At 39.8% G+C, this 17,227-nt stretch overlaps 1 protein-coding gene across 1 annotated transcript; it reads right to left on the reverse strand.

The window, feature by feature from the left end:
- Positions 1-986: 986 nt before the first annotated feature.
- Positions 987-17,227, reverse strand: mvp (major vault protein). The gene is made up of 17 exons (XM_026916769.3): positions 17,081-17,227; positions 13,692-13,855; positions 11,281-11,476; positions 10,991-11,114; positions 10,313-10,444; positions 9,860-9,954; positions 9,204-9,440; positions 7,926-8,051; positions 7,062-7,262; positions 6,013-6,248; positions 5,189-5,386; positions 4,461-4,605; positions 4,048-4,259; positions 3,170-3,286; positions 2,645-2,771; positions 2,059-2,247; positions 987-1,493 (listed from the first exon to the last, which is right to left on the reverse strand). Exons 1-17 carry the CDS (start codon positions 17,174-17,176, stop codon positions 1,371-1,373), a joined length of 2,718 nt encoding a protein of 905 aa, XP_026772570.3. The 5' UTR covers positions 17,177-17,227; the 3' UTR covers positions 987-1,370.

The following is a 17,227-nucleotide window of genomic DNA, read 5'->3' on the forward strand; positions in this document are numbered from 1 at the left end:
CATTACTACAAAAAACATTTTGTTACTACAAGTAAACCTCCTGTCTTGTGTGTGCTACAAGGAATACACTTCCTAGCCATTTTATAAGATACATCTAATTTACAATCATTAGTTATTTTATCAGATATGCCAACCTTATAGGTGCACTTTGTAGATACACGGTTACTAACACTGGCCCATTTAACTGTGACTGTGCACAATATATCAGCCCATCTCTAACCCATTAACAGAAAGGGTCCACCGTAGGACCACCACTGCCCAGGTATTCACATTAATGCAACTGCTCTGTTGAAGTTGTACATGGGGAAAATATGAGCTAGTCTCTAACTGTACACCTACAAAGTGGGCCAACAATATAAATACATTATTTATGTCCAGTATTTAGCAACACTGCAGCACTACATACTGTACACTCATACCAGGATCACGTGCATTACAATACCATGTCACTGATGCCCTGAGAATGGCCCACTAGTGGCAGATATATACAGTATATCCCATGTACCAGGGAATGTATACAGTAGGACAGATCTACCTCCGTCTGGAATAGACACATTTGAACCTACATATTTAAACATCATAATGAAACTGGACAGGAATTATGGCCAATTCCCAAGTGTATGTAGGGAAAAGTGAATTTATGCTTATATACTTCCCATTTGGTTTTAAAGCACAAGTTGAACAAACAGCATTGTCAAAGCAAACACATTATTAATTCAAGATCAGATCATCTGTTATATGGCTAACATGAAGCATATGGTGACACCGGCTGCTTCTGCAACATCGACAGCGTTGCAGGATAGATCTCATTGTTAACTCTGGCGAAAAATCATTTTGTACGTTTTACCTTGACAAAGGTTGACTCCTTCCAGAGAATGCATGTGAATCATGGTGGCTTTGTTACTCAGGACACACAAACCATAAGCAAGTCAGGTTGGAAATTTAGTAAAACAATTAAAACAAGGGACACAGTAAACAATTTAATATACATTTTAAAGTTTAAAGTTTATTTGGTACTTATAAATGCAAATGTGGTACACAAAGATACATTCTTTTGGTTCATTGCATGTTTTATAAGGCCCTGGTGGGTATCCTAAGGAAATGAATCCTTCATCTCATGTTAAGTCAGGCACATATTAAAGCAAATATATTTGCATAGAATACCCTCTTACGTACTATTGCCAAGCATTAATCTTGCTACACTGTTTTCTCTCATAGTATTAATGATATTTGGCAGGAAAAAAGACCCAAGAAAAATATCTAACAAACCAAAACTAAGAAAAACAGTGAATGGCTTATATATGCAGTGAATTCTTAGATGTAATTAAGATAACTTGAGTACAGGGATTCTTGTCAGTTTCATGGTTCTTCTACTTTTCCTCAGGGGTCTTCATTGCCCCCAGCAGACCATTGGCGGTAGTGAACAGATTAATGGGAGAAGAGCCATCTGTGATCAGAGTGGATTTAAGACCCAGAGCCTGCAGCATTTTAACCTAGACAGAGAGACAGAAGGAGAGGAAAATACGAGAAAATGTTTCAGTACTGCTCTTGTATGGAATGCAGTTTTAGTCAAAATTAAATGAATAAATATGCTTATAATATAAATAATAAAATACATAAATGCAGCAATAAATGTATAAATGAGTGAATAAATAATGCTAATATTCATAATTATGGTATTTTTCATGAGGACAAAGTTAGAGATATTCTGAGGTTTTTAGTCATTAAAAATCAATAAACAAAGTTTTATTATACCCATATAATATAATATAATATAATATAATATAATATTCTGTTTTTGATCATTTGTTGGCACACTAGAAAAAGGCTGAACCAAATACCAATATATATATATATATATATATATATATATATATATATATATATATATATATATATATATATATATATATATATATATATAAATATAAACACACACACACACATGCACTAGTTCAGCCTGATCTACAAAGTCAGTGGTTGGTGCATTAAAGCCTCAATTAACCTAGTAGAAATAGAGGGGGTCTTTGTTTATGAGCATGAGATAGTGACGTGTACCTGTAGCTCTGGTCCAGCTCTGGCCATGTCTGTCAGAGTACCGCTGCCAATAGCCTCTACCAGCTCTTTGAAACGTTGGCTTTCAATCTCAGCCAGTTTCTGCTGCTTCTCCACCTCCAGGCGATCTAGATCCCTCTTATACTGGAGTTCCTGCTCACGTGCTTTTGCCAGACGCACCAGTTCAGCTTCCTAAGAGAGGATTAGTGTAAGAAAGGATGAGTGGAATACAACATTTTAAAATGATATGGACATACACAGGAGAGCATGCTTTCAGAGTGCACAAAGATTGTCTTTAATTTTAAATGCAAATCATGGTGTAGAGAGACTCCTGCATGAACACTAGGGGTAATTAATTAATCATCCTGGCACCCTATTAAAAAGGAGAGAAAGAAAGTGCAAAGGAGAGAGAGAAAACTGTCAAAAATATTAATTAACCAAGAAGAAATAGTGCCTGCTCTGCATTAGCACTGCAGACTGTATTCTTTTGGGATGATGAAATGATATGTGTATGTGTGTGTGTGTTTGTGTGCATGTGAGACATAATGAGGAAAGGCATATACTGAAAGATAAGAACTGAATGACCTACCGCTTCTATTCTCTGGGCCTCAACTTTAAGTTTGGCCTCTTCCACAGCGGCCTCACCCTGGATACGTGCTGCCTCTGCCCTGGACTGAGCCTCTGCCTTCGCTGCTCCTGTACTCTCTACTGCAGCACTACACACACACACACACACACACACACACATATTGGTGACAGAGCATACACAGCTAGCTATAGGCTACAGATATAGGCTACAAAAAAGTAAAAAAAAAAAAGATATAAATTAATATTAATTAATAATAACTCAATTATAAATAATGCATTTATAAGGGCTATTGAAGAGATAACTCATTACTGTGACAAATTTCTAATCCTCCTTTGCCCAGTGTCTTTGCATGCTAGCCTCCAGTTCTTCAGCAAGCCCCATAAGCCTCATATGCACACCTCTAAGTGTGGATTAAGTTAGAAAAGCGTCTGGCAAATGCCGACATGTAAATGAACTCAACCATATTCTCCTCCACTCTTTTGTCAGGCAAAGCTGCACCAGGAGAGAGCAGCAGTGAGATCTTACCTGAGTGCCTCCAGCTCTAGCAGCTCCTTCCTGGCTCTCTCAGCGTCTGCCTGGTCTGTGATCTTCTGCCTCTCCAGTTTGCCCCGTGCCTCCTGCTCCAGACGCTCTGCCTCATGCCTGAGACAGAGTAATACAGAGAGAGAACGTGATCATAAATAAGTGATCGGAAAAAAAAAAAAAAAAAAACGTGAATGACTTTCGTCAAAATATGAAGGCGATCTCTCCAAAGGTATTCCAAATGTAACTTAGCATTTACATGTGTGTTACTTTGAACCAAATTTATGTGTGTGTAAGAGGAGTTGTGCTTCCTGTCAACGTTTCCATAACAGCAAAAGTGTGTGAGTCGTGTCAGAAGTTAATAATATTAGTTCAGCATGTTATTTGGTTTGTCAGTTGTTTTACTTGTGTTTAACAAATCATAAAGAAGTTATACTCATCCAAACATATTCAAATGTCCTTACTAAACAGGAGGTGAGAAGTTTTTGTGTCCCACGTTATTGTGCTTTAAAATATTCTTTGGATGCCCCTCCCACCCCCATCCACCATATCACTTATTTATTTATTTCAGTTAAGAAAGCTGAAAAAAAAAAAGCATGACTGCCAGAACAGCACAGATTGCTTAGCCAGCATATTAGTTCATTAAAAGTATTGGCAGGAGAACAGAACACCTGTGATAAAACTCATTTAATTCATTTAAGACAGAGTCAGCATAAGGTACAAACATGAGGCCTGGTGTGTAAGCAGATGGACTGTGGTACTAACTTTTCATTAGCTAAGTTATATATGGAACAAAATCGCAGCTAAAACCGAAGGACAATAGCAGATCTTAAATGTGACTCAGCAGTACAGCAAGTGAGAGGTGAGAGATGTGTACTGACCGAGCAGCAGCCTCCTGGGAGTTGGTGGTGATCTCAATGGCGAGCTGGACACTCTTCTGCAGGGCGTCACGCGTGCGCTGGTCCACCGGCTCCGCTGACTGAATGTCCACGCTGCTGATCACCAGCCCATTCTGACTGAAGCGCAGACTCGATCGTACCGCCAGCTTCTCGTCAAAGCCAAACACGGCTGAGCAGATGATCCGGTTTGAGTTCTACAGGCAAAAAACCCCAGAGCAGCATAAGAAACAAGAGGCGTGAGTGAGTCCCATGCATAGAACCCTTATGCACATTATTTTATGACTATGTTGACTAGACACAGATGGAAAAACAGATGCTAGAATATCTGTCTTGACAACACAAACACAGAGATATTGCATGTATCTGATAAACCGAACAGCCTATCACTAATTCACCTTGTGAAAGTCATCAAACTGCACTGAAGCCACAGCTCCTCTGATCCTAGAGGCGATGGCTTTACAGGCGTCGCCCACAAAGTCAGGCACTGAGAAGAGAGCTGCCGCTTGTGCGGGGTCTGACTGGTTCTTTATGTCAAAGTGCCTGATCATGAGGAGGGAGAAAATATGATGTCATTAATATACAGTATAGACTGAACATTAAAGCAGTCACACCTGCCAAATTTGCCCTGATCTGTCTCCATTCTGTCATGTCAGGGATAGACATAGCACTGCACCTAAGCTTTTTGATTGCGCTATTTCAAATAATATTTATGTGAATCAGAAAAAGCACTCATTAGTGTTGATGGTGGCTCTAATAGAGCCTCTTCTTGTGTAGTAGGCATATAGAGTATATGGGGGAAAAAAAGACAGAATGAATAAACTGCAGCAAATGGATACTACAGAACAATGATACGTTTATAAAGAGTATTGGCAGAGCTTCTTGGCAACACATCACATCCATCGTTGACTCCCAAGGGTGCTCATATATTAGTACAGTTATTCTGACTGCAGTGTCTGCACTCTTTTTTTATTAGAATCATAAGAACAAAGTGTCCTGCTTTTTACACTACACTGGGTAAGTAGCATATTTTTCCCTTAGTGATAATGCATGATATTTTCACACACAGAGACATACCCTGAATAACACAGACAGACAGACAGACAGACAGACGTGCACACGTTACCAGTTGTAGGCGAGCTGGAGCTGCAGACGGGCATGGTCAGCGGTTTCTATGGTGATGATGTCTGTGCAGAAGTCAGGGCCGAGGAGCAGGCAAATGGCTTTAATGACATTGGCTCTCTTGGGCTTCTCTCCAGACAGAGACAGAACCGTGAACTGCTCATCAGGACCCAGCATCACCAAATCAGGCCCAAACACCACCCTGAGACAGAAGAGATCTAGTTTTTTAAAAAATAGCTTTAAAAAAAATTCTGGCATCTTAGAGAGGAAGTGATGGTGGTTGAAATTTCCAGCGTTGTGAACGCTGCATGTTTTACATGACATTAATATAATTTTTAGTGACTAAGCACATTCATTGATTTATTCACCTTCAGTAGCTGCTTTATCCTGGGAACACTGGGTGCAAGGTGCGAAAACACCCCGACTGGAATGTTCTGCCAGTTCATTACAGGAGTCCATGCATACACACATTCATACACTCATTCACACCTAGGGGCAATTTATAGAATAGTGGCTAATTATACTTCAGGGTAAAATGCAGTTGAACTACACTTGAAAAATGTGTTCTTCTGAAGGGTCATTGTATAGTCTTAGCATCTTAAACATCAGAACAGTAAACATTAATGATATAGCTTTCTGAATGACAGGCAAAATGATTGTCAGGTAAGTATACATGCCTCCTTGTCCTGTTTTTTTTCTTTCTTGTTTATAGAGCCTGGTTCACCAGGGAGACTGGAGTATATACATAAAGTGAATGTGCATCTCATTCAAAGACACATTCCCATGGTAAGATAATAAGGAAATGGTTTGATGATAAAGAACCGTTACCTGGCTTTCTTCTCCCTGTAGTCATACACTTGCACTGCAGCATTATGGGGAACGCGGTAGGACACCACCTTGGTTTTATCCCTGGGCTCAGCAGGGGCGTCATGGTTACGATCAGAGCGGCTGGCCAGTGGGTCAAGCATATTGCTCAGCAACTTCTCCACGTTAGGAGGGAGTTCCTTTTCCCACAGCTCCTCATCATGCGTCAGCATGTAGGTGCGGCCAATCACAGCCCGTACCTGCACAGAGCATCATGGGGTACAAGAGAAAAAATATTTTACATAGAGTTTATATAGCGTCTTCAGGTCTGTTTTTATATATCTCTAGCAGAACTCAGTGTGGAAGGTGCAGTCTACACAATATGGTAATCCTAAACCTTTTTTTGGGTATAATTTAACCAAAACATACAGTTGACAATGACTATTAAATAATTATTATAATTACCTCATTATAAACAAACTTATTGCTGTTTGAGAAATCTTCATATGAATTTTAAATACATCTGAATAACCTTTTTGATACATCAACTAGCACCTTTTATTATGCGCCATTCCACTCTATTCTCAGTTTAGGAAAAAGACGACCACTTGCTAGGAATTTTTCAGTGGAATTGTCAAGTTAAAAATTTCTGTTTTATTGCACTGTATATGCATAGTTGGCAAGACCCACCATGTATGTATGTACAGTACAATAAAAAAACTTGTTCTAGTTTTCCAGCTCCTGGTAGGGGACTAAAACTTTTGGAATCTTGCTGTTTCTTCATCTAATTACGACAGGCTATTAACATGATAGTCACCAATCTTCCATCCACTATAGAATGTGGTCAAGTTCTTTAGAAAACCAGGGTGGATCTGACTATTCTCTAAACATTTCACAAGCGGGATTTCATAAGCCGTCTGTGGGTGTGGGCTCAGACCTGTAAATGCTTCTATTGCAGGATCATAAGATTCTTACACACATTCTGTTAATGAGCTCAAATTAATCAGCAGGCACTTCCTGTCCAGATAACTCAAGGCATTAAGATTAAAAAAATTCCATTCTGACTGTCTTACCTTGCCGGTCTTAATGTCGCGCACATATATTCCTTCATTCTCGTCCAGTGGAATGGCCTGGCGTCGCAGCTGGACCTCTACAGTGGCTGGCGGCACATATTCGATTGGCCCACGCAGCATCCAGCGGTCTCCCGGGCGTCTCTGCACACTAGTCTTTTTGGAGTGCTCCTCTTGTTCCTCTTCCTCTCCGTCTTCCTCTTGCTGATGCAGAGAAAGGGGGAGAGAGGGGGTGAGAGAAAGAAGGAAGGAAGGGGAGCAAATGCAACGTCCAGAGATGGGAGGAGATGCACATGGCTGAACGTGAACCATGCACTGGGTGTGTGTGTAGGGCTGTATGTGCATGGTAATGCATATATGTATGTGTGTTTAAGAGACAGAAATAATATTGGACAAAGGATTGAGGAATAAATGATTGGGAAAGAGATTTAAATGGTTTGATATTTAATAAAAGGGGGAGGGAGACAAAGATGAGGTTTAATTAATGAATCCCAAGATCCCCATGCATGAGATCAGATACAAAGAAATCCTTTTCATTTTCTAAATCACGCGTTTACTCCAAATCAGGATCAGATATTCAGTGATCGAAAACTATTGAAGAAATGCATTCACTACTGGCTTTTCACAATGTTCTCTTCTTATTTGCCTGGCTAAGTGAAGCTGCATGTTTTGTGAGGGTGTTTGGTGTGCTCATGGGGTGTTGGCAACGCTGGCAGTTAAACACGCCCAGAGGATTCCGGCTAAACGAGTAGTCTGTGCATTTAAGCATAGATGGAATTTCAATGGCCTGTTTATCTTTGCTGCACACTGATTGACTGGGCTTTCACACAAGCCTGACCTCAATACCCATACTGCTCTCTGTCTCACCGCCTCTGTGTCAGTGAAGGCCTCCACAGCGCGCAGCACCAGTCCCTCCTCTTCAGACAGCACGTAGACATCCTGTATGCCGTTCTCCAAATGCTCGCCAGGCCGCAGGAAGAATGAGCGCTCACCCTGTGAGACACAGAGAGAGGAAGGTATTTGCATATTTCACATAATTTGCATATATCTAAATTATCAGTGCTTTACAAGGACAATGAGTGTGGACTGTGGACCTTCTTTAAAAATCAAAAACAGATAGTATAACCAGCTTTAATCAGTGAGATGTCTGGAGTTAATGGGTGAAATTTGCATTTCTAGTCTAGCCAATATTTACTTATGCTGTGTAACATTGAACATTACAGTATTACATTCATAATGCAGCCTGTTAAGAGGTTTATACCAGTTTATAGTCACTAATATCAGAAGCATATAAAAATCTACAAATGGAATTAAACCATTACAAAACACGTATCTGAGAATGCTGAAGAAATTCAGGGTCTCCCCAACGATCCTGAAAACTTTGTACACTGGGGCCATAGAAAGTTTACTAACTCAGTGCATCTCAGCGTGGTACAGTAACTGCTCAACCCAGGATTTCACAGTCCTGCAAGGAGTGGTGCACTTAGCTGAGCGCATCTCCAGGTCTGCTCTCCCCTCTATGCACGACATCTACATGAGGAGATGCAGTACAAGAGCTCCTAAAATCATCAGGGACTCTACCCACCTCAGTAACACCCCAGTGCAATCAGGCAGGTGTTTCCATAGTCTGATGGCTAAAACTGAGAGGCTCAGGAGGAGCTTCTTCCCTCAGGCCAACAGGCTCCTCAACATAGACATACATGTCCACCATACAGACCCCTTAGGACTCCGCAAGGACACTACAGTCACTCTGCACTCCACTGACACACCATACACTGCACTTTGCACTTTGTATTATTACTACACTTAACATACTGCATATTTTGCACATCCGTTATTGCACATCCTGTACATATATTTCATATCCTGTACATATATTTCATATTTCTTATTTTTTATCTTATTTCTTATTATTTCCTATTCATTTCTGATTTTTAAATTTTTAACTTTAATTCAGTATTTATTGCACAGTCTAAAGACGAGTAGGCAAGGTTTCCATTTCACTGCAAGTTATATACTGTATATAATTGTGTATGTGACAAATAAAATCTTGAATATCTTGAAATCTTGTAGGTTGTCCTGCATCCTTGTCCTACTGCTAAGATTTGAGCTTGTGTGTGTTAAGAAAACATAAAAGCGAATTACCTTCACCACTCTCTTCTGTCCGAGCTGAGGCTTTCCATCTGGCCCGACTGGGTCCAGGATCACACAGTACTCCCTGCTGCTCAGAGTGGTCACGTCTACCACCCCGACTACCTCCTCAGCCACAGAGGGGATGTGCGCTTCTCTGTCCGCCACCGTCACCAGCCACTCCTCCCCTGTCCTTCTGTCTCGCCCTCCTGCATCCCGGAATGGACGCAGAGCACGCACGTGCAGCGCACGCTGACAGAAGAAGAGCATTGGCAGATTAACATTTACTGAAGTGACCAAAACAAGCCATGAGCAGACACATTTCGTTTGATCTCTTCATTAGTGTTATGCATCTTGTCTACACTATACACATGACCTCTTCAGTGGATGCCAAATCCATCCAAAAAGTAATAATATCTTTGATTTATATAGCGCCTTTCACATCCCAAAGGTCTAATAAAATAATGCAAAGAAAAAAAAAACAGACAGGGTCAACAGAGTCCTTTAAAAGCCACTGCTGATTTGAAGCACTGCTTCAATATAGATTCCCTTACTGCACAGAAGGTTGCGCATCCCCACATCCCCACATCCCCACGAGTGCGCCGATCAGTTGCAGACATGCCAAAAGTGATAATGAACAAAGAAGTGCAATAAAAAAACAAAAATGTTACCTTATCAGTGAGGATGAACGCATTCACAATATCAATGACCTCCTCATGCGCTCCAGGCAGGTATGCTCCGACTTTACTGACCTGCCACTCCTCACCTGACACACACACACACACACACACACACAATTTCATTCTAATGTAATCAGCTGTCCAGTTACAGCTGCACTATTACAGCAAAGTTCACATTAATATTGTTACAAGTGCTGCTCAGGGACTTGTTGAAAAGCTTTGTAATTACAAAAAAGCAAGAACCAAATGAAGGAAATTCTTTGTTTGCCTCCATTTTGTGCACATGACAGATTTACTGACAGAGTGAACTTGTGCCTTTTCACCTAACTAGTTTGGAAATCATATTCCTATGACAACAATGACACAATATTGACTAATAGGAATGCAAGCTTTCATGTACAAGATTTTGCATGCGTGTGTGTGACTGTGCATGTGTGCGCTAACCAGTCACTCTGCGAACTCCGCTGCGGTCCACGCCCTCTTTACGAGCTCGAAGGCGAATGGCCTGGTTCTCTCGAATCACTGTAGCTTTGATGGTCTCCAGGACAGCCACCTCCTTCCTGGGGATGTATGTTCCTGATTGATGTCAGAGGCCACAGGGTTAACCAGGGGTAGGTGATGTGGCAAAAATATATCACAATATATTTATATGATACACCACAAATTACACAATATGCAGTTCTGCCAAAGGAGTGCTAGCAAACATCATAATGCTGTCATAAAACCTATGAAAAAAAAAAACATTTCTGTGACATACTTACTTAATAACTATTTTTTAAAAAAATGATAAATTTACATAGACAAAAAAAAACTAAAATATTCAGTACAAGAAAATTACAATTTAATGGCCAGTCAACTACTTAATATTGTGATATCTGTGATCAAGCTTACTGTAATATCATTTTATCATGACTTCAATTTTATATCATCATTTTGTTAACCTTCCTAAAGAAGGAGTCATTTTTGGGTTATTTCTTTCTGCTACATATTGTATGTGTGTAATAAGTTTTCTAAATTTAAGAGTGAACTGCTGAAATATGGAGAATAATGGTGGCCTGAATGCTGGTTTCAGATTGAGAAGGAAAAGTAAGAAAGAAAAAATAGACAAAGGCAAAAAGCTACCTGGCCCTTCAAACAGCCACTCGTCTCCAGCCACTCTCTTCTCTCCATTCTCCTCCTCAAAGTCAAGAAGAGCCTGCAGCCTCAGGGCTGTGTCAGGATACACGATCTGCAGTGGAGTCACATCCTGATAAACAGAGAGAAAGAGACAGAGATTATATATGGGTAAATATATTTGCATTAAGTCATTCAAGAAGAACAATGAGAAGGAGGTTCAGCCACCTGATAAAAGCCACTTCCCATATAAACACTTTCACAAAAAAAAAAAAAAGGAAGAGAATGAACAGGCCCACCTTCTGGATCTCTTCTCCGGGGTAGAGCGGGAAAGGATCCTGGGTCAGACGGATCTCCAGGTCTGCATGACGGAGTTTAGCCTGGCCTGCGGTGTCAAACTGAACATTTCCCTCATCATCACGAGCCACCGGGTTCAGAATCACGCAGTAATGGCGAGGAGGCACCATGGTCATACGAGTCGGGGAGAAGAGAACCCTAAGAGAAGGTGAGAGATGTAGAAGAGTGAATAAAATGCAAGTAGATATCATGGCATACTTTAAAGAATAAGATGGCATGAGATCATTCAAGATGAAATGGCACACGGGTATTGGCACTATACACATGGCCTAACTTAAACCATTAAAAATCTATCAAGATCTGAGGGGAAAGGATTTAGCTAATGAACCTGTCCAACTATCAGGTCTCGAAAAAAAATATGTAAACTTAGCTAAAAGTAAAACCATCAACCTGAACTTCATCAGAAAATATACTGTTTCAGGAATAACTCTTCAATCACTCTTTAGCCTTTTTCTTTCATTTATCTTCAGTATCTGATATATCCTGATCAGGGGGGATTCAGAAACCACTCCCGGGAATGCTGGGAGCAAAGCAGGAGAATTCATCCCGGATCGGATGCCAGTCCATCAGACGACAAAATTCACACACTATCATTCACACCTAGAGGCAATTTAGCATAGGCAATCCACCTACCTGTATGTTTTTTGGACAGTGGAAAGAAACCAGAGAACCCGGAGGAAACCCAGTTTTACACACCCCCTTCTAACAGACTCAGCACTGCTTGACTTTATAGTATACACTTATAGAAGTGGAATGATTTATAATCGCACTATCAGGTGTCATCCAGATGAAGATGGGCTCCCTTCTGAGTCTGGTTCCTCTCAATGTTTCTTCCACTTGTCACCTCATGTGAGTTTTTCCTTGCCACCATCGCCTCTGGCTTGCTCATTGGAGATAAATTTAAATAACAAATTTTAGATCTGGATTTTTGTAAAGCTGTTTTGTGACAATGTCCATTATTAAAAGCATTATATAAATAAAAATTGAATGCAAAACTCCACACAGAGAATAATCTAAGCTCCTAGGGTCCTGGAGCTGTGAGGCCACAACCCTACCCACTACGCCACCATGTTGCCCGTGGAAACTGTTCGTTGGAAATCTGGCCCCAGCTAACAAGCCTACACATGTTAGTCCACACAAAGGTTTTGTCATGAAAGTGAAGTTTACATGGCATTGGAAGATCAAATTTGAAAGAGGAGAATGCAGGTAAAGCAGAGAGAACACCTCCTCTTACAAAAACATTAAAATATTCTTTACATGAAAGGGGATGCATTATTACACCCACACTTTCCATTTTTCCTCAGTATTTTTGAGCTTTGATTACTAAAAAAAAAAAAAAGCGCTCCTCAGAAGAAATCTGCCCTCTTCTGAATACCTTATCTCACAGATTCCCACGATTAGCTAATGTCACTGTGATTGACAGGGGAGAGAGAGTATGCCGCGCCACCCACACAGAGAACATGGCCGATTTTCTCCTTAAACTTCTGTGGCATGGTCAGGTTTCACACCTGAAATCTCCTGATGATACGGCGAATGCTTTTCTGTTGTGGTCTCTCAAGATTTGCCCTGATAGTAGGTTGTATGGCTTCCTTTTAAGAACACAAACCTAAAATTGTTTTGTTTATTTCTCAGTAAATACACCTGAATGGACAAGGTGAGCCATTACATTTTGATTATGTGCTGAAAATGATGTTCTTACAGGCATCGCTTGTAATATCTTTGTTTATAGACCTGTAATAAACATAGAATTTTAAGACAACATGATTTGTAATATTATCATGTACATATCTGGTTAGTTTCTTCATTTTAAGCCTCGATTAGTCAGTAGTTTAGTTTCATACTTGGCTCTGGTCAGTTTGGCCCCTTTTCTTTAAAAGGCAGCTCATTAGGCAGATCTAGTTTCAAAAGAGAGGTTAGGGACTGTTGTGGGGAACGGAAGGGTTTGTCAATGTTTTCATTGCAATGTAATTGACTTTGCTGACAGTAAGGGGCTTTAAAAATGACTAACTGGTTCTTTAATAGCTATATATAAACCATAGTATGGATTGCAAATCTGTGTCTTGACACATAAGAGCTCATGTTTCTCAACTTTTTAGGATCCAGAGTAGGGCTGAGCAATAAGTGACAAATAGTATATATTTGTCATACACAAAAGAAATATTACTCATGCAAAACCACAATCCTAAGTCAAATTCAGTCAGGGTTAAAGACAGGTTTTACAATTCTGAAAAAAAAAAATCTTTGTATTTCTACACTGTATGCTTTCAGAATTCTCAAAAGAGAATTTTTTATAAAGTGTAATTAAATGCTGAACATGATAATCATTCAGCCTCAACATGGCACGTGTGGTTACCTCTCATTATCCTGGCGGATGTAGGTGAGGGGTCCAACCTCAACCCGAGCAATGTTGGTGTTCTGATCCAAGACATGGATGTAGTGGTGTGGAGGAATCCTGATGATTGAAGCATCAGTCAGATCGTTGTGCTCCATGTGACCTGCAGGTCTCTTTGACATGATCTGAGAGCGACACGGGAGAGAACCATTATTGATTCCGAAGTCAATTATGTGACAGCAATCATGCAGTGATAAAACACTCAACCAAAATCTAATAGCATGTAAGTAGTTAAGTGCTGACCCTGAGGCTTGGGTTATATGCTTATCATAATCCAGTGTAAGCTTTCCAGCTATACTAAAATAAACCATGATTACATTAAAAATAAAACAATAAAGTTACTAATTTTAATTTAACGTAAATATAGGTGGGTTAATTACATTAGCTAAAACTACTGTATATTCAGAAATCTTGACATGACTGTCACATGACAATCTAATTATGTGGACAACAATACAAATAAAGATATGAAAAAAAGGCTTTATACACCAATATGTATAGATGTTTAGTATAGATGTATATGTACAAATGTTTAGATGATATCGGTCATTTAAATAAGTCTTGCTTTTAATCATCAGAACCATCTTACTACACAAGGGATATCTTTTTAACTGGGCCATATGTAAAATCTTTACTACCAGACAGACCACAAATCTTATCTCCTCTCACTGATTATGATAAAGTTGCTATGGATCTGAAGAAAATTCTAAGATACAGAGGCCCTGAATGAGTGGCTGTCACTGATGCAATCAAGCTATCACGAGTTTACAGTGAACTTTAAGCGTCACTGAACACAAAGAGTGAGCTTCTTTACAAAAACATGCACACACCCACACCTGTCTTTCACAATCCTGAGAATACAGGATACTCTAAGCAACATAGCATTTTTTTCCCTTTACAGATTATCCTTACTCAAATGGCCCAGTGCAAACAAAGGTGGTTACAGGGCAATGTAGTGTTTATTTGACCACCTGACATGTATAAATCATGCAAAGAAAGGTATAGGGCTAGGCCATGCATGGCATGTAGGCCAAGGGTTGCAGATAGACAGGTAGTAATCACCACATTTTATCATAACTCTAAAACACCCTGTCACATACTCTGTCACTCAACAACCAAATTTTACCAGGTTCATGCAGACACTTTAAAATGAAATACACTTAAAAATGAATTTTATTCAGATTAGAGATCTGTTAAGAGAAGTCATTTACCAAATAAGTTCTTTATTCAATTAATTACAGAACTATATAATGATTGTTTAATGACCAAAAAGCCTTTATCCTATCCTTCCCTTTAATTACACAGAGCCCATAGTAACAGGTTTTAAACCGGAGTTAATTCTGTCACAGATTAGGGCCAGTTTCCCAGTTTTACTGTAAAAAAAAAAAAAGATTTCTAAATAAGTTTGTAACATTTTGAGAAATAATTTTTAGATTCTGCTATTAGTAATATTTCAAGAATAAAGTATCAAAGGTACAAGAAAAAAAAGATAATATTTTGAGATTAAAGTAGTCAGATTTTGAGAAAAAAACCTTGAAAGCTGCCAGTTTAGAGTGTTATGGGGAGACACATGGACTGAACAGATGCCACACAAAAAGGTTACTGTGGATATGAAATAGTGTTTATTTTGGGGTCATTGTTTGTATTATACACTTACAATTCACAATACATGACAACTAATCCAATCAATGCAACCATTAATTGCTATGTCAATTTTTTTTTTTAATTATTGTTCAAGTCATAATGCGTGCCATAAGTTTGGGACTCTAGTAATGTCCTGGCGGAGTGCACCTTCAGGACTGATCATTTTGATCATTGTGTCCTGTGATATAACTGATATCCTGCTGAGGATCTCTGTCTACAATTTCTCTTTCAACACAAGACGCAATTATGTGCTATATCTATCTTCTGAGATTGATCTAATTTCCTTACTCAGTTCACTTCCCATAAGACCCTAAAGTGGCAGCTTGTCTATGTTGTCTATGCTTGTCTATGTTGTCTCTTGTCTATGACTTAAAGCGTTATTTTTTTCCCCTCTAAATATTGTGACTTTATTCACGTAATAGATCTACCAGGATCTATTTTATTTCTTGAAAAATTATTATATATAGAGTCAATATTCCATCCATCCATTCTCTGTACTGCTTATCCTACACAGGGTCAGCTGGAGCCTATCCCAGGGGACTTGGGGCACAAGGTTTGGAACACCCTGGACAGGGTACCAACCCATCACAGGGCATGATCACACACTATAGACAATTTAGAGATACTACTCAGCCTACAACACATGTCTTTGCCTGAGGAAGGAAACCAGAGTACCCAGAGGAAACCCCTGAAGCTCAGGGAGAACATGCAAACGCCACACACACAGGGCAGGAATCAAATCCCCAGCTCTGGAGGTAAGAGGTAAACATGCTAATCACTTAAGCCACCATGCCACAACAACCAAGCTTGTATTGTGTCACTTTAAAAATCATCCCTTTGTTATATGTTTTTTTCATGCTACTTGTATAAAGTAGCTACTTGTATAAAATGTCTGTTCACTTCAAGCAACTTTTGATGCATTTCTCAACAAAGATCACTTCTAGGGTTCCCTGTAGATCAACTAACATTTTTAAAAAATTACATTGAACCATTTCCAGCACTTTGTCCAAACCCTGTTTGACACAGCTAGAGCTGCATACAGCACCTGTCAATCATGTCACTCCTTCATCACTGTGCAGCTGTGATTTCATTCTTCCTTATCATAAACTGTCTAAACATGAGAACACTACTGAACCCAACTGTTACACAAAACAAAGGCTGTACAAAACAAAAATCTGGGTCAAGTTAAGACACAGATCCATGTAGGAATTCTGCAGAGCCTGATATGTTAGTGATTAAAACCAGGCCAAAGATAGACTCTTCCGCATTGTAGGACTACAGCAACCTGGGAGGTGTGGCACAAAGTAAACCTCAATACAGTGACATGGGCCACAGAGTTTAGGATTTATCTACCATGATCTGAATGAAGCGTGTACAGTACAGTAAAAATCCTCCCAAAAACAAAAGCTTCACTACATTTACAAAAAACATCGGGGCATTCCAAGCCACAGAGGTGACATCACTCCTGTCACTTCCGTGTTGCTGGCCTGCTCACTTGAGTCTTCTGATCTGAACTTTCATAACAACCGAGTATTTCTACACCACTAAACTCGCCTCAACATTATTTCCAACCAGGACGCGTACTTAATCCTACACGAAAAATCATCATTTACTGACTGTACCAGCTGAACGCAGGCTAGTTCGCTTTCAAACTGCATAATAAAAAATAAAAATAAACAAATCATAAATAAAGAAGCAAGACTCACGGTTCTGGAGAGATCGCAGTGAGATTGAGGTGAATTTGGAGCGCGCGTGCGTGGATCACGGATCACAGTGCAGTTCTGCATGACAACCTTTTCCATTTCTCAGTGTTGGGGGCGTGTCAATGTAGGGGGGTGGGCGTGGTTTATGGT

The sequence above is a fragment of the Pangasianodon hypophthalmus genome, chromosome 13 (genome assembly GCF_027358585.1).
Source record: "Pangasianodon hypophthalmus isolate fPanHyp1 chromosome 13, fPanHyp1.pri, whole genome shotgun sequence".
Lineage (NCBI taxonomy): Eukaryota > Metazoa > Chordata > Actinopteri > Siluriformes > Pangasiidae > Pangasianodon > Pangasianodon hypophthalmus.

What these genes read in the sequence shown, in the direction of transcription:
- mvp (XM_026916769.3), bottom strand. Translation starts at nt 17,176, where the DNA reads ATGGAAAAGGTTGTCATGCAGAACTGCACTGTGATCCGTGATCCACGC. An exon ending in CGTTCATCCTCACTGATAAG is followed by an intron (nt 9,441 to 9,859) that starts GTAACATTTTTG and finishes TTCTTCTGTCAG; the next exon opens with CGTGCGCTGCACGTGCGTGC. An exon ending in CTAGAGCTGGAGGCACTCAG is followed by an intron (nt 2,772 to 3,169) that starts GTAAGATCTCAC and finishes GTGTGTGTGTAG; the next exon opens with TGCTGCAGTAGAGAGTACAG.